This window comes from Chiloscyllium plagiosum, unplaced genomic scaffold (genome assembly GCF_037043375.1).
Source record: "Chiloscyllium plagiosum isolate Xiang-an unplaced genomic scaffold, Cpla_swu_hap1 HiC_scaffold_6, whole genome shotgun sequence".
NCBI classification, from domain to species: Eukaryota; Metazoa; Chordata; class Chondrichthyes; order Orectolobiformes; family Hemiscylliidae; genus Chiloscyllium; species Chiloscyllium plagiosum.
In genome coordinates, this window is record NW_028270144.1 from 114760341 (window position 1) to 114782653 (window position 22313).

General features: G+C 41.1%; 1 protein-coding gene across 2 annotated transcripts in view; it reads right to left on the reverse strand.

Moving 5' to 3' along the window:
- ppp2r3b (protein phosphatase 2, regulatory subunit B'', beta) overlaps positions 1-22313 on the reverse strand; it is a 127361-nt gene that overhangs the window by 53358 nt on the left and 51690 nt on the right. For both annotated transcript variants that reach the window (XM_043692333.2, XM_087988375.1), the window contains exons 3-4: positions 15330-15433; positions 10383-10485 (exon numbers count right to left, since the gene is read on the reverse strand). In XM_043692333.2, coding sequence (XP_043548268.1) covers positions 10383-10485; positions 15330-15433 — 207 coding nt within the window. The remainder of the gene's footprint in view (positions 1-10382; positions 10486-15329; positions 15434-22313) is intronic.

A 22313-nucleotide genomic window follows, 5' to 3' on the forward strand; every position in this document is an offset into this window, starting at 1 on the left:
CAAAGAGCAACCCACCCATACCCATTCCCCTACATTTACCCCTTCACCTAACACTATGGGCAATTTAGCATGGCCAATTCACCTAACCTGCACATTTTTGGACTGTGGGAGGAAACCGGAGCACCTGGAGGAAACCCACACAGACACAGGGAGAATGTGCAAACTCCGCACAGACAGTTGCCTGAGGCAGGAATTGAACCTGGGTTTCTGGCGCGGTGAAGCAGCAGTGCTAACCACTGTGCCACCCTCAAGGAACAGATCTTCCATATTCCAGGATTGAATGTGGTGGACTCTGGATTTGGACCTGTAGCTAATATATTAGTACAATTAGGATCACCGAAAGAACGGGGGACAGTTATAACTGGAGCGCAAGAGAACTGGAGGCCAGGTTTCTCCACTGTGCAAGTGCACTGAATCTTGTGTAAGGTTTAACTCTGTGGTCAAATTGCTGTTGTCGAGCCTTCTCTTAACTACGTTTAACCAAATCCAAAAAGAAACACTTGGATACACTGTGATCCAAGACATTATAGCCAATTGCATTTTCGCCAATAAGATAAGGAAAGTTCACGTTCGATGAATAATGATCTAGATTCTTCAATTGCATTAAAGCCAATTTACATTGAGGAAACATGCGTTATAGCAGAACTGACTGTATCCTAAACAATCCTAGTCACGTTTGCCAGCAGTTGGTCTATATGCCTCTAAATCCTTCCTATTCATGTACCCATTCAGATACCTTTTAAATGTTGTAACTGTACCAGCTTCCATCTCCTCTGGCAGCTCATCCATACAAGTACAACCCCCTGCGTGAAAAGGTTGCCCCTCAAGTCCATTTTAAATCTTTCCCCTCTCACCTTAAACTTATGTCCTCTAGCTTTGGGCTCCCCTACCCTGGGGAAAAGACTTTCACCCTATTCATGAACCTCATGATTTTATAATTTGAAGATGCCAGTGTTGGATTGGGGTGTACATTAGACCTCTGATCTTCGGGTGACCTTCCTCCAAGGCGGACTTCGGGACAGGCAGCAGTGAAAACTGGCCGAGCAGAGGCTGATAGCCAAGTTCGGTACCCACAGGGAGGGACACACACACACACACACCACACACACACACACACACTCTTGTGGGGTGAATTTGTACTTGCAGAGTTACATTGTGCTTTCCACAAAAACTGCATGGATCCATGCAAGGTTCTGTTAACTAATTTTTTAGATTAGAGTCAGTCTAAACATTATGGTACAGACAACAGCACACAGGGGGCAAACACCTTCAACAATATTATCTGGGCTGACACCAATTGTTAAAGTTAACCTGAAAACGTCACTTTTAAAAGAAGTTTTGTGATTTACATATGAAAGAAGTGAAACTAACATGGTCACTTTAACAGCTGAGACACTTAACCAATCAAAGTATTTTTCAATGTATAATTTCAGCTATATCACACTACGAACTTTTGCTATAAATTGCGTTTAACAGTTGTGTACTCTACAACCACCTGATGAAGAAGTAGTGCTCCAAAGTCTAGTGCTTCCAACTAAACCTGTTGGATTCTAACCGGGTGAGGCATGATTTTATACACTTCTATAAAGGTCACCTCTCAGCCTCCACAACTCCATGGAAAACTCTAGCCTATTTGGCCTCTCCTCTAAACTCAAGCCTGGCAACATCCTTGAAAATCTTTTTCTGAACACTTTCAAGTTTCGCAACATCTTTCTTGTAGCAAGGAGACCAAGATCGAATGCAGTATTCTAAAAAGTGGCCTCACGAAAGCCCTGTAAAGCCCAACATAACGTCTCAACACCTATACTCAATGCATTGAACAATGAAGGCAAACATGCAAAATGCCTTCTTCACCACCCTGTCTACCAATGACTTTCAAGGGACTATGCACCAGCACCCCTAGGTTTCTCTGTTCGACAATACACCCCAGGGCCCGACCATTAAGTGTGGAATTCCTGTCCTAGTTTGCCTTACCAAAATGCAAAACCTCACATTTATCTAAATTAAACTCCATTTGCCACTCCTTCAACAATCTTCTTTGTCACCGCTTCAAAAAACTCAATCAAGTTAGTGAGACACGATTCCCCACACACAAAGTCATGTGGACTATCCCTCATCAGTCCTTGCCTTTCCAAATGCATGTAAATCTTGTCCCTCAGAATCCCCTCCGACAACTTACTCACCACTGGTGTGGTCTTATAGGTCCCTGGCGTTTCTTTATCATCTTTCTTAAATAATGGCACTACGTTAGCTACTCTCCAGTCTCCTGGCACCTCAACTGGCTGTTGATGATACAAATATCTCAGCAAGAGGCCCAGCAATCCTTTCCCAAACTTCCCAGAATGTTCTGGGATACACGTGATCAGCTCCTAGGGATTTACCTACTTTTATGCCTCTTCAGTAATATGGGCACTTTTCAGGACACTACTATTTATTTCCTCAAGTTCCCTAGCTTAGTGTCCTTCACAGTAAATAGGAACGCAAAATATTTGTTTAGTACCTCACTGTGGTGAAAGGGTTAAAATTGTGTCCCAATACATGTGTGAATCTAACCGGAATGGAGGTGTTGCTTAGTCCCGTGTGAATCTTATTACACACCTCCCCGTGTGAATCTTCTTATCTGTATGTAACCAGAATGGAATGTGTTTTTTAGCCTTGCTCTGCTGTTCACATGAATGTTTATATCTGGAAAAGAGTATATCAGCTGGAAAAGTCTCCAGTTCGGTGAGTCTGCTCCGGGGTTACGTTTAACCGCCGAGCGTGGGTTGTTGGCAACCGCTCTACGAGAACTGACGGCTCCCAGTTCCGGTAACATGTAGAGTGAGTATAAGCCAGACCCGGGAGTCTGCTCCGGGGTTACGTTTAACCGCCGAGCGTGGGTTGTTGGCAACCGCTCTACGAGAACTGACGGCTCCCAGTTCCGGTAACATGTAGAGTGAGTATAAGCCAGACCCGTTGTAAGTATGAGACCTGGTTGTGGCGACGCTGCGGGGAATAAAATGCTCATATTCTAGCAGACTCGCCTCTTGGTCGTTTGTTCTGTGTCAGACTACTCTCCTACGAACCTGACCTTGAGAATTTTTTAAAACACTCACCCATCTCCTGTGATTCCACACATAGACAGCTACATTGATCTTCTAGGTTTCCCCCCCCCCAGTTACTCTCTTGCCCTGAGATGTACAAAATTTCTATGGATTCTCCTTAAACCTATTTGCCAAAATACTTCACGTCTCCATTTTATCCTCCTGATTTCCGGTTAAGAATGCCCCTACAGCCCATTTGCTCCTCTTGGGATTCACTTGATCCCAAGCGGTCTTTACCAGACATACATCTCTTTCTTTTTCTTGACCAGAGCTTCAATATCTCTAGTCACCCAGCATTTCCTACATCAACCAGCCTTACCCATTGCAATAATAGGAACATACGGTCTCTAAAGTTCTCATTTTTGAAGGCTTCCCACTTTCCAACTGTCCCTTTACCTTGAACCACCTCCCCCAGTCAACTTTTGAAAGCTCCTGCTTAACACTGTCAAAATTGGCCTTAATCCAATTTAGAACTTATAACTTTTAAATTAGGTCTATTCTTTTCCATCCCTCACTGATGCCTCCCTCACTTCCCCTGCCTTATTTCCCCAAAAGATAGTCAAGTTTTGCTCTTTCACTAGGAGGCACATCTGCCTATTGATAAAAAAAAATTCTTGTAGACACAAATTCCTCTCCATGCAAGCCCTTAACTCAATGACAGGTCCAGTCTTCGTTTGGAAAGTTACATTCCCCTACCTTTACAACCCTATTATTCTTACAGATTTGCTTCTCAATTTCCTACTAACTATTGGAGGGCCTATACCACAATCCCAATAAGGTGACCATCCCTTTCTTATTTCTAGCTGAAATCAATGAGGTTGAAATATGACCTCAAACCATCTGAAAAGGGAAGATGTCATTTTGGTAAAGCGATTGCCTTTTTTGTTGGTTAAAATCTTATTGGAAAAAGGATAAAGATGTTTAATTACTTATATACTTAAATATTAACCGACAATCATTTTAAAATTGATATATCCTGTTTCCGTTTTATATAAATGATTCAAAGTAAGCCATTTAGAAAATGTCCCAATAAGTTCACATGACAAATAAAACAACAAGTAGACAGATGTATTCAAGAACATTGTGAAGGTAGAGAGTGAAGAACCAAGAACATAACATCAAACTCATTTGTTTCTATACTTTCATCGGCATTTCACTTTTGAACAGCTCCTCTAAAAAGTACTTTACTACATTGTTTAGAGAATTGAAATTATTTGCAACAATTGAAATGAATCTGTCAGAGGAAATAGAAAAAGTAAAAGTAATTGAAAAGTTTTGGAGGGATTGTCAGGTCCCAACTTTTGGAAATTGGATTCAATTGATGCACAGTGATACAAAGATACAGGGTAGTATGGGCACGATTACTTTAACGATTTATAGCTCACTGTTTCTTTATGCAAACCATTTGGAAACAGCAGAACATTGGTAGACAGGGCACTCAATGAAAAAGAGTTTAGCTTTTACTTTTTAATTTGAAGGCATCATAAAACAAGATTGAAGTAATCCATCTCATTCTCAAACAGCAGAACAGTCTGTTCAGCACCATGAAGGCTTTGGGAAAAAACTTAGCTGTGGTGGTATTATCACCTTAAGGATGAGGCTAGTAGAAGCAAATAGAAGAGAAACTCCAAGAAAGATTCAGGGATAGTGAACACAGAAACAATATTTAATCAGCAACATTCCAAAGGAATATCACAATGGTGGCACTGTTATCCATTACCTAATTTTCCTAATTCATTTGAATACTGCTCTGCATCTAATCCAAAAAATAGACTGCTGCACTAGAGTAGTAAATCACCACTTCTGCAATGTCTGCATTTATAAATTAGATGTGTCCTGATGCATTGAAAGAACTCAACTAATATAACATGGGTACTAAATAGACAGATCATAAAGTACATTATGAATGCAAATTTAAGTATTCTAAAATATTCTTTGCTGATATGGATGGTTTATTTTCTAACTCAAACTCAAAAGGTAATTTGGTGTTGAGCCCAGTCAAAACTACTTCTGTCCCACAAAATAAATTTGTCGTCCACCAGTCAAAAGTTGATTTCTCAATTCTTATTATATTGCAGCAAAGAACTGCATGTTCTTTTATTTCTCCAATCCTGAAAAGTTGCTAAACTGAACTTTTCTACGAGAAAAACTGCCAAGGGAAAAAAAGCTGACCTTGAAAGCTGCACTGATTAAGATGGTATGTTTACTTATAAACTGTTTCCATGCATTTTAAGTGGGAAGGTGAGGCTCTGCTCAGAAACCTAACCACCTTGAATGAAGTAATATATAGAACACATAAATCAATGCTTTAAGGGTTACCAGAAGAAATTGATTTCACTCTGAACGGATTTTTATTTCATTTATCAAAAGAGTCAGATCAAATGTCACCAGCTCATGATGCAAAAAGAAAGACCAAATGCCAGAATTAATTACTTGACTGAAATAACTTTTTACAGTCTTCCCATCAACTATGATTTGATAGCTTTTTTTTAAAATTAGATGTCGATGGTGCTATGTGCCAAAAAAATGGGATAAACAATTTACAAATGGACGAAAGAACAAATGCAGCCACATTTTTAAAAAAAAAGTATTGTAGATTCCAGGGCTTGTTAATGAAAGAGAATATTGGGTATTTTTATTTTTGAGAAACAACAAAAGCAAAGGCACTTTTTAATGACTTTGTGAAAAATCTTTGTGCTATTGTGTTGCACATTTTTAGTTACTTTTGTTCAATGACTCTGAATTTTAGGTTCACATCAGTTAAAACAAATGCACAGATTTGTTGAGATAAGATTTCCTGTGGTGTGTTGTGTATTTGCAGTGAAATACCCCCAAAACAAATCAGTAACATGCCAGGGGCTATTCTATACATGAAACACAGAATGGGGGAAAGGCTTGGTGGATGTTGATAGAAATAGAACAAAGAATTGAGGTAAGAGGAAAATGTGAGGCTAGACATTTTGGCAGGAAGAAGAACTGAATGTTATTTAAAATGTGAAGAGACAAAAAAACAGTAGCGCAGGAGGATATGGGGTACATTACACAAATAATATACAACTCACATCTAAGTTCAGTAGGTAAGAGGGAAGGGCAATGGAAAGTTGGCCTTTATTTTAAAGAAAGTGAAATGAAAAGTGAGAACGCTCACTAATACTATACAAGACAATAGCCAGACCACAGCTGGAATACTGTGAACATCTTTGATCCCCTTACCCAAAGAGAGATGCTGGTATTGCAAACTGTCCAGAGAAAGTTCACTTCATCGAAAATGGGTATGAAGGGCTTTTCTAAACTAATTGGAATTCAGAAGAAATGAGAAGCGATCCTATTGAAACATACAAGATTCTTCAATGCTTGACAGTGTAGATGCAGAGTGGTGGATTTTCCTTTTCGGAAAGTTTAGGACCAGAGGGCATAATCTCATTTAAAATAGAGGTGAAGAGGATTTCTTTCTGGCCAAAGGTTAAACACCTTCTTAACTACAATGTCTACATGAGATGCAAGTTTCAAAGAACAATGTACCGGAGCCCCTCAAGCACAGCCCTCCAACCCTACCCAGGGCCCTACCATTAATTGTATAAATTCCTGCCTTCCTTTGTTTTACCAAAATGCAATACCTCGCATTTATCCAAATTAAGCTGCACTTGCCACTCTTCAGCTCATTGACACAAGTGGTCAAATTTCTTTGGATAACTTTCTTCACTGTCCACTACACCACCACCACCTGCAAACTTATCTGGTGTCATCTGCAAACTTACTAACCATGCCTCGTATATACTTATCCAAATAATTTATACAAAATGACAAAAGAAAAGTTGATCCAGGAGCAATTCCTGAGGAACACTGCCGGTCATAGGCCTCCAGACTGGAAAACTACCCTCCAACATCACCCTCCGTCTCCAACCATAAAGTCAATTTTGTATCCAACTGGCAATCTCACACTGAAACGCAAGTGATCTAACTTTACTAATTAGACCATCATGTGGAACCTTACCAAAAGATTTTAAAGTCCAAGTGAACAACATCAACCACTCTGCCCTCATTCATTCTCTTGGTTACTTAAAAAAAACCAAGTTTGAGAAACAATTCCCATCACACAAAACCATACTGATCATTCTTAATCATTCCTTGCCACTCCAAATCATGCAAACCTTATCTTTCAGAATCATCAACTTACTTACCACCAATGTCACACTCACAGATCTATAGTTTCCAGGCTATTTAGAGTCAGAGATGTACAGCATAGAAACAGACGCTTTGGTCCAACTTGTCCATGCCAACCAGATAGCCTAACCCAATCTAGTCCCACCTGCCAGCACTCAGCCCATATCCCTCCAAACTCTTCCTATTCATATACCCATCCAAATACCTTTTAAATGTTGCAATTGTACCAGCCTCCTCCACTTCCTCTGGCAGCTCATTCCATACACACACCACCCTCTGCGTAAAAAAACGTTGCCCCTTGGGTCCCTTTTATATCTTTCCCCCCTCACCCTAAACCTAAGCCCTCTAGTTCTGGACTCCCCCACCCCAGGGAAAATATATCCTATCCATGCCCCTCATGATTTTATAAACCTCTATAAGGTCACCCCTCAGCCTCTAATGCTCCAGGAAAAACAGCCTCAGCTGAGTCAGCCTCTCCCTATAGCTCAAATCTTCCAACCCTGGCAACATCCTTGTAAGTCTTTTCTGAACCCTTTCAAGTTTCACAACATCCTTCCAATAGGAAGGGGACCAGAACTGTACGTAATATTCCAAAAGTGGCCGAAACAATGTCACGTACAGCCGCAACATGACCTCCCAACTCCTATACTCAATACTCTGACCAATAAAGGAAACCATATCAAACACCTTCTTCACTACCCCATCTGCCTGAGGCTCTACTTTCAAGGAACTATGAACCTGCACTCCAAGGTCTCCTTGTTCAGCAACACTACCCAGGGTCTGACTATTAAGTGTCTAAGTCCTGCTCTGATTTGCTTTCCCAAAATACAACGCCTCACATTTATCTAAATTAAACTCCACCTGCCACTCCTCAACCCATTGGCCCATCTGATTAAGATCCCATTGTACTATGGAGGTAACCTTCTTCACTGTCCACTACACAACAAACTTTGGTGTCATCTGCAAACTTACTAGCTATACCTCCTATGTTCACATCCAAATCATTTATAGAATTGACTTGCCCTCCAGCACCTCACTTTTGGTTATAGACAATAATCAGTATTTTTACAAGGGGCCCCACATTTTCCTCTCTAACTTCTCACAATGATCTGGGATCCACTTGATCAGGTCCTGTAGATTTATTCACCTTTGTTTCATAAGACCTCCAGCACTTCCTCTTCTATAATGTGAAATGTTTTCACAACATCAATATTTATTTCCCCACCAAGTTCTCTAGCCTTCTTTTCTTTCTCAACAGTAAACTTTGATGTAATATTAATTTAATACTTCGCCCATCTCCTGGGGTTCAATTCAGACTTCATGGTGGCTCAGTGGTTAGCACTGCTGCCTCACAGCCAGGGACCCAGGTTCGATTCCAGCCTGGGGCTACTGTGTGTGGTATTTGTACATTCTCCCCGCATCTGCATGGGTTTCCTCTGGATGCTCCAGTTTCCTCCCACTGTCCAAAGAAGTCCACATTAGGTGAATTGGTCATGCTAAATTGCCCATTGTGTTCAGAAATGTGTAAGCTAGAGGAATATAGGGTAGTGGAATGGGATTGGGTGGGATACTCTGAGGGTCGGTGTGGACTTGTTGGGCCAAATGGCCTGTTTCCACACTGTAGGGTTTCTATGATTCTAAAAAGCCAACCTTGTTGATCTTAAAGGGTCCCTAGTCACTCTCTAGGTGCTCTTTTGCTCTAAATGTATTTACAGAATCTCTTTGGATTACCTTTAACATTACCTGCCAAAGCTCTCGGATATCCCCTCTTTGCCTTCTTGATTTCCTTCTTAAGAACGTCCCTACATGCTTTACACAAAAGATTCATTATATTCCAGTTGTCTACACAGGATTGTTTTATTCTTGATTAGAACCTCACATCTTTATTCATCCATTGCTCCCTATTCTTACCAGCCTTATCTAAAAAGGAACATAATGCCTCTGAGCTAGTTATCTCAGTTTTGAAAGCCTCCTACTTGTCAGTCATCCCTTCACCTGAGAACAATCTACCTCAATCAACTGTCGAACGTTTGTGTCTTTTACCATGATAACATTTGCCTTACTCCAATTAAGAACTTGATCTTTTATGGAAGGCTTATCCAGTTCCATAACTATTTTAAAAACTATTAGAATTATTAACCCCAAAGTGTTCCCTTATTAACATTTCAGTCACATTCCCTGCCTTATTTCTGAGATGATCAAGTTTTGCTCCTTCTCTTGTAGGAAAGTGTACATATTCATCAAGAAAATTTTCTTGAACACAAATTCCTCATCAACCAAATCCTTACCACCAGTCAATGTCTGGAAAATTAAAATACCCTATTATTACAGCCTTATTATTCTTAAATATGTGTGATCTCTTTACATATTTTTTCCTCAATTTCCCTCTGACTATTTGTGGATTTATAGTACAATCCCATCAAGGTGAACTTCCCTTTCTTATTTCAACCCATAATATTTTCACCAGACAATCGCTCAGATATATCCTCTCTAAATTACAGTAGTAATACTTTCCTTAATCAAAAAGGCCATTCCCTCTCCTGTCTAGCTTCCCTTTCTATTCTTCCTATGGTATGTAAAATCAAGATTGAGCTGCCAGTACTATCTGTTCCTCAATCAAAGAACAACCTAATTCCTTTTCACATTTATTGAAAACATTTTCTGTGTTTCTATTTAAATATACATCAGTCTTAAAATCTGACATTTGGAGTTTATTTGCTAATCTCTTGGAATGCTATTTTTGCTATATTAACAAGTTTGGTATGACCAGCAAATGACAATTTATTCTGCTTTAAAATATGTGAATTGTAAAATATTAACAGGGGGCAGAACCTTCTAGTTAATGCTCCCTTCCTATTTGTCTTCACCTTCTGATCACTCTTAGTTAACTTAAAATAAATGCATTCCAAATCTTATTTTAAAAGACATGCTTTAAAAAAAAGATTAATACATTGTTTCCTACAAAATTCCAAAGCAACACCTGTGTTCCACAATATTCTGGTTACCATTCCAAAGGATGGACTTGACACACTCTAATTAAGCCTCACAGTTTCTGTATTATGTAAATGAGCATTGGTAACAGTCCTAAAAGTGCTCAAGGGAGAAAACAAAAACGTTTTAAATAAAATGCAGCACCTGTATCAATGGTATGAAGTCCTCTTGCTCTAAGTAACTACATCCAGGCTTTGCCAGAAGACATAGGAATTTAGATGCATCATCATGGCAGTTTTGCAAGATCCTATAATTTATAAAAGACACACATTTATTTCCAATCTGTGGGAGTTTTCTAAATTACATTTCACACCACACAGTCTAATGAAGCAAATCAGTTGACTTCCCAACTACAGATCTGGAAATCATTTAAGCAAGAGTGTGTGTGGGTAAAGATCAATTAGACCAGTGAGTTTCCCCTGCTATAGTTTATTAAAAACAAAAACAGGGACACTCGTGGAGCAGTGGTAGTGTCTCTGTCACTGGACTAATAGCCCTATGTTCAAGTCCTACCTGTTTCAGAGATGTGTAATAATGTCTTTGTAGTAGGTTGATTAGAAAATACCTAGAACTCAATCTTTCACCCTTACTGATGATAATCAATTTTAAAAATGCTCTAAGTACCAACCTATGATTACAACCAGAATTATTGAGACTTAGTTAGTTGCATCTCGATTAGATTAGATTACAGTGTGGAAACAGGCCCTTCGGCCCAACAAGTCCACACCGACCCGCCGAAGCGCAACCCATCCAGACCCATTCCCCTACATTTACCTCTTCACCTAACACTACGGGCAATTTAGCATGGCCAATTCACCTGACCTGCACATCTTTGGACTGTGGGAGGAAACCGGAGTACCCGGAGGAAACCCACGCAGACACGGGGAGAATGTGCAAACTCCACACAGTCAGTCGCTTGAGGTGGGAATTGAACCCGGGTCTCTGGTGCTGTGAGGCAGCAGTGCTAATCACTGTGCCACCGTGCCGACCAATCATTGGGCGGCGTTCCAGACTACACTTATGCATATAATATCTAATTCTGTATCTTCCAACCTGTTGTTATTGCTTTAGTTTATTACATTAGGGCCACGATTGAAAAACTAAAATGGTTGTGAACTTTTAGCATATTCACTTTCAGCTGAAGCAAAAGGGCTGCCTGCTCAATAAAACACTCAAATAAAAGCAAAATACTGCAGATGCTGCAAGTCCAAAATAAAAACAGGAAGTGCTGGGAAAGTCAGCAAGTTTAGCAGCATCTGTGGAGAGAGAAACAGAGTTAAGTGTTTTGAATCCAATTCGATTAAATTTAAAGGAGGGTCATTTTGGACTTGAAAGAAAATTTGTTTCCCACTCCAGTCACTGCCAGGCCTATTCAGTTCCCCCAGAACTTAAAAACTAAGTCAATAAAATGTTCCTGTCGTACTGTATATATTCATGTAAAAAATCACATTTAAGACTTAACGGTTAAATTTATGGGGTCAACTATCATTACTTTTGAGAGGCTGAAATTCATGCTATAGTCCAAAACACCTTATCAGCAGCAGAAGCCCAATTGATTTCTAAATGAATAAAGGAAAAAAAAACAAAATTATGGTAATTCCACATGTGCTACAATAGAACTGACTGAACACAAGGGAGGTTGTCACCTGACTCTAACTTGATGCATCTTAAACATTTGTGCCAAATTCTTCCCATTTTCCTCAGTTTTCTCTCATCTACTGTTGTTTTAGCTTATCAAACTAAAATTTTAAGGCCTTATTTTTTATTTTAAAAAAAGAGTTATCAGGCATTTGACTCTCATAGTTCAAAGTCTGAGAGAAGATTTGTAGCTCGGGTGCTCGTTGTTGTGGTTCTGTTCGCCGAGCTGGGAATTTGTGTTGCAGAAGTTTCGTCCCCTGTCTAGGTGACATCCTCAGTGCTTGGGAGCCTCCTGTGAAGCGCTCCTGTGATGTTTCCTCTGGCATTTATAGTGGTTTGTCTCTGCCGCTTCCGGTTGTCAGTTCCAGCTGTCCGCTGCAGTGGCCAGTATATTGGGTCCAGGTTGGTGTGTTTGTTGATCGAATCTGTGGATGAGTGCCATGCCTCTAGGAATTCCCTGGCTGTTCTCTGTTTGGCTTGTCCTATAATAGTAGTGTTGTCCCAGTCGAGCTCATGTTGCTTGTCATCCGCATGTGTGGCTCCTCAGGATAGCTGGTCATGTCGTTTCGTGGCTAGATGGTGTTCATGGATACAGATCGTTAGCGGTCTTCCTGTTTGTCCTATGTAGTGTTTGTTGCAGTCCTTGCATGCGATTTTGTATACTACGTTGGTTTTGCTCATGCTGGGTATTGGGTCCTTTGTTCTGGTGAGTTGTTGTCGGAGAGTGGCTGTTGGTTTGTGTGCTGTTATGAGTCCTAGTGGTCGCAGTAGTCTGGCTGTCATTCAGAAATGTTCTTGATGTATGGTAACGTGGCTAGTCCTTTGGGTTGTGGTATGGTCTCAGTTTCACCGATTATTGTGGCCATGAAAAATCTTCAACAGCTGTACAGTAATTATAGTGAAGTAAATGCGTGTAGGCCTATCTTATATAGGAAATAGCGGTGTGATAAACTTTGTATCACACTAATTATGTTAATTGCCGTGCTCGTTCGATAATGAACTTAAGAAATCCGTAGCCTAACATTGGCGTGAGTTGTACTTCAAAGCACAGCAATACTAAAAAAAAAAAGTTCTTTTTTCAACATAACATTTATCTTGACTGACAAATGCTAATCTATCATCTGCGAAGAACAAGGGTCAACTTTTGTGAGAAAAATTGAAAATTCTAGAATTTTTGGCAAAAATAGTGGCTCAACTTCACAGGAGATTGACTTTTACTTGAGTATATATGGCGATTACGGCTAGGATGCAAATAAAATGGGTTGAATAGATCGAAGACACTTGCTAAATGGAGGGACACAGGAATGGATCCTGCTAAAAGGTAATGAAAAACTGATAATGTTAAAGGAACTCCAAGAAAGCAGAAGAATCTTATTTCACCACACAAGGAGCGTGAATGATTGGGTTGCTTAATTAAAAACCAAATATTACATTTTAATCTGTGGCAGTAAAAGATCCATTTATCTAATCTGAAATGGTTTATGAGAAATAATTGGAGTAAGCAAAAAAACAAGCAATATTAAATCCAATTTGATATTTGGAAAACTTTCTGCACGAAAACTTTTAAAAGGGGAGAAAGTCTTTCATATATTAACATATCAAGCTTTTCGATAACATACAAGAGATGGTTGTTGGAATTGACCAGAACACCTGTCAAGTCTACTTGCTATCTACATTCATGGCTGATTGTTAGGCTTCAAATCTACTTTACTGCATGCTCTCCATACTCCAAGTCCCTGGGCCCAAATATCTGCACATCTCAGCCTTAAATATAGTCCACAAATGAAGCAGCTGCAGCTCAGAGTTGGAAAATTCTAAAACTTGACAATTCTTGTTGCGAAAAAAATTTCTCCTTATGCAGTCTTGAATGATCACTCCCTTATTAAAAGGCTTCACCCTCAAAAGTTCAATATTTTATAATTAATTTTTAATCCAGGTTTAAAACACCCCAGTAAAAGTGTTTTTTAAAAAAACTGCCAGTCTCTAAACCAACAGAAATCCTTTGCAGCTTTCACCTAAAAAGCTTCCAAGTGTTCAGAGGGTACTTTGCCACTTTAAGTTTAGTCAGTGTTACTTAGTGGATTCACTGAAAGGGTTTTCAAAGAGATAGCAGAAGACACTTCTGGTGGAACAGAGAGGGTGAGATTCTGTTGGAAAGCAGCAGGGCTTTGGGGCTTTATTTATGAAGCTACAAATCTGCTGCCTGTGGTGTAACATACAAGGTATGGAGATTCTGTTGTGTTAATGAGTTAATGCATCTTTAGTACCTTTTCTATACTTACTAAGCAACAAATTCACTAATGCTTAATCTGTTGATTTTAGCTGGTTTGCTCTTATAAAAGTCTTAAAACACAAGATCTTGCTAGCAAATTATTTCCATTAATTTCATTAGCAAGACTCTAATAGTAGGACTTGGGATTCAATACAAGAGACCACTTTTCTGAAAAGGCTTTTTTTAAAAGCCTTTTAGACCTTTTTGTGGTGTAATTTTAAATATCCAAACTTCCACAGAGTTTAAGACGAAATTACCCTTTAAAAATTCTCATTTGACTTCACTTTTGAAATTTTAAGTTTCAACGGGTCTCGGACAACTGTCTGTGTGGAGTTTGTACATTCTCCCACTGTCTGCGTGGGTTTCCTCAGAGTGCTCCGGTTTCCTCCCACCGTCCAAAGATATGTAGGTCAGGTAGATTGGCAAAGCCAAATTGCCCATAGTATTCAGAGGGAAATGGGTCTGGGTGGGTTACTCTTCGCAGGGTTGGTGTGGACTTGTTGGGCCAAAGGGCCTATTTCCATACTGTAGGGAATGTTAAAAAAATTGGGGCAGCACAGTAGTTAGCACTGTTGCCTCACAGCGCCAGGGTCCCAGGGTCAATTCCAGCCTTGGGTGACTGTCTGTATGGAGTTTGCACATTCTCCCTGTGTCTGCATGGGTTTCCTCCGAGTACTCAGATTTCCTCCCACATTTTCCAAAGATGTGCAGTTCAGGTGAATTGGCAATGCTAAACTGTCCATTGTTGTTAGGTGCATTAGTCAGAGGGGGGTGGGTTACTCTTTGGAGGGTCGGTGTGGACTTGTTGGGCCGAAGGGCCTGTTTCCACACTGTAGTGAATCTAATCTAATCTAAAAAATTGCAAGTTCAGTGCCTGCATTTCACAAGGGGGCTCCATGCTTATATCTGCTGTTGCATGAAAAAAAAACTAATTTATAAAAGCAGTTTTGTTTGTTCTGAAGTCCCTTGTTGCAATTAATTACAAATTTAAACAAACGTACAGCACAAATATGACGATGGCATCTTGTGTAATCTCTCCAATAAACCTCATCCCACACCCCTCCACCACCACCAAATATATTCAAACCTGAACACAAGTTTCTTCAATAAAACAAAACAACAAATCTTATACTAAAAGGTGTGACTTAGAATGAAATAACACAAAAGAACAAAATGCTTACTTTCTCCACATTGCGATGAACTTGTGAACAGAGACGTGTCCTGTCCTTTCTCCACCAGCTGCACCAAACAATGGTGCTTTCCAATACAGTGGGCAATCACACACCTTTCAAACAAGTAATAAAGCACTCATTGAAGCAAGAACTTTAAATTTATAGAACAAAAATTTTGCTCTTGAAAAGTTGATTACTAGCAAAACAAATAGCAATGCAGTAAGGATAAAATAAAAACTGTGTTCAACAGGATAGGCAGCACCCATAAAAAAACAAAATTTGGCAGTTTAGATCTTGAGCAATTCCTAACAAGTGGAAAAATATTCGAAGATGATTCAAATCAGGGCAGAACATGGATAGGGGGGAATAAATCTAAAAGAAACAAACCTATGAAGTGCTTGGGTGGAGAATAGGAGATGTTTATACTCTAGCAGCAATAGCAGCAGATATTGAAGACATGAATTAAAATCCCATCACAACAGCTGATAGCTCACATGCAGTTAAATAAATAAGTTCTGCAAAACAAAGCTGACCATTAAACTATTGGAATGTTATTAAAAACTTATCTGGTTCAAAGGAAATTTATGTCCTTGCCTGGAATGGTCTACATTACTCCAGACCTACAGTAAACGTAGGTCTGAAACATCGATTCTCCTCTCCTCGGATGCTGCCTGACCTGCTGTGCTTTTCCAGCACCACACACAACTCTGATCTCCAGCATCTACAGTCCTCGCTTTCTCCACAGTAAATGTAGTTGACTCTTAGGTGCCCTCTGATAGGTCTAGCAAGGTATTCAGTTTTTTTCATGGTGGCAGTCAGCCACCTCCTACTTAGGGACGATTAGAAATGGGCAATAAATGCTGGCTTTGCAATTGTGCGGACACCCACAAATGAACTTGGGGGGGGGGGGGGGGGGGGGGGGGGGGGGGGAGAGGAGGTGGAAGGAAATGTACTGCCCAAAACAGGCCATTAGTCATATGCCAGCACCTGTATTCAACACAAACCTTCTGTCACTGCATCAAGCTTCCCCTTCACAGTGTTAATGCTATCTATTTCAAACATTCCAGGCTCCATTCCTCCTAAACTCTATTTGATCTGTGTACTGGCCTTCTTGTAATTTTATGCTAGGGTAGAAAAGGTTTCTCCAAATCTACTCTACCAAACCCTTCCATAATTGTAAAGATTCTGTATCAGGCAGGACACAAACAAATCCCCCACATCTACTGACTCAAACACAGCGAACAAACAAGCATTTTGAACTCCCTTCCTGACAGCATTGTGGGTATACCTACACTGAATGAACATAGAACATAGAACAATACAGCGCAGTACAGGCCCTTCGGCCCTCGATGTTGCGCCGATCCAAGCCCACCTAACCTACACTAGTCCACTATCCTCCATATGCCTATCCAATGCCCGCTTAAATGCCCATAATGAGGGAGAGTCCACCACTGCTACTGGCAGGGCATTCCATGAACTCCCGACTCGCTGAGTAAAGAACCTACCCCTAACATCTGTCCTATACCTACCCCCCCCCTTAATTTAAAGCTATGCCCCCTTGTAATAGCTGACTCCATACATGGAAAAAGATTCTCACTGTCGACCCTACCTAAACCCCTAATCATCATATACACCTCTATCAAGTCACCCCTAAACCTTCTTTTCTCCAATGAAAACAACTCCAAGTGCCTCAGCCTTTCCTCATACGACCTTTCTACCATACCAGGCAACATCCTGGTAAACCTCCTCTGCACCCGTTCCAGTGCCTCCACATCCTTCCTATAGTATGGCGACCAAAACTGCACACAATACTCCAGATGTGGCCGCACCAGAGTCTTATACAACTGCAACATGACCTCAGTACTCCGGAACTCAATTCCTCTACCAATAAAAGCCAGTACGTCATATGCCTTCTTCACCGCACTATTTACCTGGGTGGCAACTTTCAAAGATCTGTGTACATGGACACCAAGATCCCTCTGCTCATCCACACTACCAAGTATCCGACCGTTAGCCCAGTACCCCATCTTTTTATTACACTTACCAAAGTGAATCACCTCACACTTAGCTGCATTGAACTCCATTTGCCACCTTTCTGCCCAGTTCTGCAGCTTATCTATATCCCGCTGTAACCTGCCACATCCTTCCTCTGTCTACAACTCCTCCAACTTTCGTATCATCCGCAAACTTACTCACCCAACCTTCTAACCCCTCCTCCAGGTCATTTATAAAAATGACAAACAGCAATGGTCCCAAAACAGATCCGTGCGGAACACCGCTAGTGACGGCACTCCAAGATGAACATTTGCCATCAACTACTACCCTCTGTCTTCTTCCAGCCAGCCAATTCCTAATCCAAACCTCCAACTCACCCTCAATGCCATACCTCCGTATTTTTTGCAGTAGTCTACCATGGGGAACCTTATCAAACGCCTTACTAAAATCCATATACACCACATCTACTGCTTTCCCCTCGTCCACCTCCTTAGTCACTTTCTCAAAGAATTCAATAAGGTTTGTGAGGCACGACCTGCCCTTCACAAAACCATGCTGACTATCCTTGATCACATTATTCCTATCCAGATGTTCATAAATCCTATCCCTTACAATTCTCTAAGATTTTGCCCACAACAGAAGTGAGACTCACCGGCCTATAGTTACTAGGTTATCCCTACTCCCCTTCTTGAACAAGGGAACCACATTTGCTAGCCTCCAATCTTCTGGCACTACTCCTGTAGACAACGAGGACATAAAAATCAAGGCCAATGGCTCTGCAATCTCTTCCCTTGCTTCCCAGAGAATCCTAGGATAAATGCCATCAGGCCCAGGGGACTTATCTATTTTCATCCTTTCCAGAATTTCCAACACCTCTTCTCTACATACCTCAAAGCTATCCATTCTACTTAATTGTGACTCAGTACTCACATTGACAACAATGTCCTGTTCCTGATTGAATACTGACGAAAAGTATTCATTCAGTGTCTCCCCAATCTCTTCAGCCTCCACACGCAACTTCCCACTACTATCCTTGACTGGACCTATTCCTACCCTAGTCATTCTTTTATTCCGGACATACCTATAGAAAGCCTTAGGGTTTTCCCTAATCCTACCAACTAAGGACTTTTCATGTCCCCTCCTTGCTGCTCTTAGCTCTCTCTTCAGGTCCTTCCTGGCTACCTTATAACTCTCAATCGCCCCAATTGAACCTTCACGCCTCATCTTTACATAGGCCGCCCTCTTCCATTTAACAAGGGATTCCAATTCCTTATTAAACCAAGGCTCCCTCACACGACCCTTTCCTCCCTGCCTGACGGGCACATACTTATCAAGGACACTCACTAGTTGCTCCTTGAACAAGCTCCACATATCAATTACACCCTTGCCTTGAAGCTTACTTTTCCAGGCCACACATCCTAAGTCATGCCTCACAGCATCATAATTTCCCTGCCCCCATCTATAACTCTTGCCCTGTAGTGCACACTTATCCCTCTCCATCACTAGAGTAAAGGTCACCGAATTGTGGTCACTGTCCCCAAAGTGCTCACCTACCTCTAATTCTAACACCTGGCCTGGTTCATTACCCAGAACCAAATCCAGTATGGCCTCACCTCTTGTTGGCCTATCTACATATTGTGTCAGGAAACCCTCCTGCACACATTGGACAAACACTGACCCATCTAACGAACTTGAGCTATAGCTTTCCCAATTAATATCAGGAAAGTTAAAGTCCCCCATAACAACCACCCTATTACTTTCACTCTTCTCTTGAATCATCCTCGCAGGGATTCAAGACATCAGTTTACTAACATTTGCTAAAGGGCAATTGCATATGGTCAACAATCACTGGTCAAGCAGTAAACCACATCAAGTGAATGCATTTAAAAGATGGCAGCACTGGCTCGCTCATCAACTCCCTCATTGCCACCACCTAAATTTCCTAACATGTTGCTGCTCTTCCAATTACAGAATGATATGCTCCCACATTTGCTGATGACAGGTTCACAAGTCAGCCTGATGTTAGATACATTTAGTCAATCTAATTAGATCCTTCAATCTTATTTCACTCCTCTAGTGTTACAGTATTCTACTTGTAGTACAGAGATCAGAACAGTCTACATTATTCCAAATGCTGTCTAATCTTAGTTCAATATAAATTGAACATTACTTCTCTTTATTCCCTTGAGAAACACTTTCAGTACTTAGCTTGCATTCTTTGAAGTGTTACGCAACTTCTGCTGCTTCATTTAAAAATGTAACTGTGGGCCCAATATGTTTGCTCCTTGTTGCTTGCAATTTCAATTTTCTGTATTATTCTCTCTCTGACCTCTGTCTTTGGCTTCTACATTATTCCATTAAAGCGCAATAGAAGCTTGAGGAACAATTTCTCAGTTTTCTATTTGGCACGTTGCAGCCCTCAACCCTTCAGATTGACTTTAACAATTTTAGACCCTACAAATCTAACTTTCTCTAGTAGGGTGAGATGAATGCATTTAAATTTCTGGGGATAACAAAGAAATGAGTTGTTACTTGGGGCCAGGTCTGCTTACGAACTTTTACATGGGAATACCAAAATCTTCATGTTGAGGCAACCGAGTAAGCTCTTCATTGTGTTGTGCTGCTCCACCATATTACCATGGTGGACATATTCTTAATATGCTAAAGCTTCTACCCCTATTACATCCAAAACAGCTCCAATCTCTGTCACTGTAGGCACTGGAGTTATGATCCCAGCTGATGCTATTACTGGACAACTCCCCAATGGGGATATTTGTGGATCCTCCACCTCCTTTCAGTAAAAAAATCATTTCTAGGAGAGGTATCACTGGCTAGATCAGTAATTTTTGCCCATTCCTAATTACCCAGATGACCATTAAGAGGCAAACACACTGCTGTAAGTCTGTAGTCACAGGTAGATTAGACCAGGCAAGGATGGCATTCCTGAAGAAGGGCCTGTGCCCGAAACGTCGAATCTCCTGTTCCCTGGATGCTGCCTGACCTGCTGTGCTGTTCCAGCAATAAAGTTTCAACAGTTTTCTTTCCTAAGCCTATGGCCAAGCTAGTCTGAAAACACCCCATCTCGTCTGATCTCGGAAGCTAAGCAGACTCGGGCCTGGTTAGTAAGTGAATGAGAGACTGCCTGGGAATACCAGGTGCAGTAGACGAAATTAAAAAAAAAATGTGTGGCAAGGTGGCTCAGTGGTTAGCACTGCTGCCTCACAGCACCAGGGACCAGAGTTCGATTCCAGCCTTGGGCAACCATCTGTGTGGAGTTTGCACATTCTCCCGGTGTCTGTGTGGGTTTCCTCCGGGTGCTCCAGTTTCCTCCCACAATCCAAAAATGTAGACGTTAGGTGAATTGGCCATGCTAAATTGCCCATAGTGTGAGGTGCATTACTCAGGGGTAAATGTGGGGAATGGTCTGGGTGGGTCACTCTTTGGAGGATGGGTTTGGACTTGTTGGGTCGAAGGGAGTGTTTCCACACTAGGGAATCTAACCTAATCTAATTAAAAAAAGAACCGGAGTGAACCAGATAGGTTTTCCAACAATTTGGCAAAGGGTTTCAGTCCAAAACATTGACTTTCCTGCTCCTTGGATGCTGTCTGACCTGCTGTGCTCTTCCAGCTTCACATCTATTGGCTCATCTTGATGAAATATGATGGCTCCCCCTTAGTGACAGTAGTCCTCCTGCACCTGATTAAGACTACTTCTCTTAAATTTTCAGATATAGACATTTATTTGAAGCAGATGCAGCGTTTTTATCATTCAAGTAGCTGCCATATGCTGTAGGCACAACATATCTGCTCGACTGTTTTGTGCTGGCATCTATGACAAGTTGCCATCCTTCTGTTTGCTCTTAGAAGAAAGGTAAGCCAGACATGGTGAGAGCCTGCAGGTGCTGAATGAAATGGCAAAGTACAAAGAGGCAAAGAAAAGCAGAAACACTGCATGCATCAAGTGCAAAGAATGTGAGCATTAAGAAAGAAAGCTAAGAGCTAGGAGTTCTTTCCTGCGCAGACCAACGAGATAGGTGCTTTCCTATGCACAGAACATCTTGGCAGGTGCACTGCAACATATGGTGAGATATCAGTGAGCACCAAAGTGCGTTAGTTAAGTGCTGCAGCGTTCTCTGAATTAGTTCACGATTAGCCATGATGTGGTGAGACTGGTGTTTTTCTGATGCCTTAAAACTTTAAAAAGGAAAAGTTGGACATTATCACCTCGGCTTGAAAATTTTAATTTTTTCATTTGCTATATTGTCCCAAACTTCTTGCTGTCACCCACTCTTAAGATGCCACCCACACAAGAAATGTGAAGCATAAGTTGGGAGCATAGGCTGTCAGGGAAGGATGTCGTGGAAATGTGGAACTTTTTCAAAGAACAGATAGGACTTGTCCTTGATCTGTATGTACCTGTCAGGCAGGAAAGAAATGGTCGTGTGAGGGAACCTTGGTTGACGAGGGAGGTTGAATGTCTTGTAAAGAGGAAGAAGGAGGCTTACATAAGGTTGAGGAAACAGGGTTCAGACAGAACAGTGGAGGGATACAGGATAGCCAGAAGGGACCTGAAGAAAGGGATTAGGAGAGCTAAGAGGGGGCATGAAAAATCTTTGGCGGATAGGATCAAGGATAACCCAAAGGCATTTTATGCGTATGTGAGAAACATGAGAATGACAAGAACGAAGGTAGGTCCGATCAAGGAGAGTAGTGGGAGACTGTGTATTGAGTCGGAAGAGATAGGAGAGGTCTTGAATGAGTACTTTTCTTCAGTATTTACAAATGAGAGGGACCGTATTGTTGAAGAGGAGAGTGTGAAACGGACTGGTAAGCTAGAGGAGATACTTGTTCGGAAGGAAGATGTGTTGGATATTTTGAAAAACTTGAGGATAGACAAGCCCCCCGGGACTGACGGGATATATCCTAGGATTATATGGGAAGCAAGAGAGAAAATTGCAGTACCGTTGGCAATGATCTTTTCGTCTTCACTGTCAACGG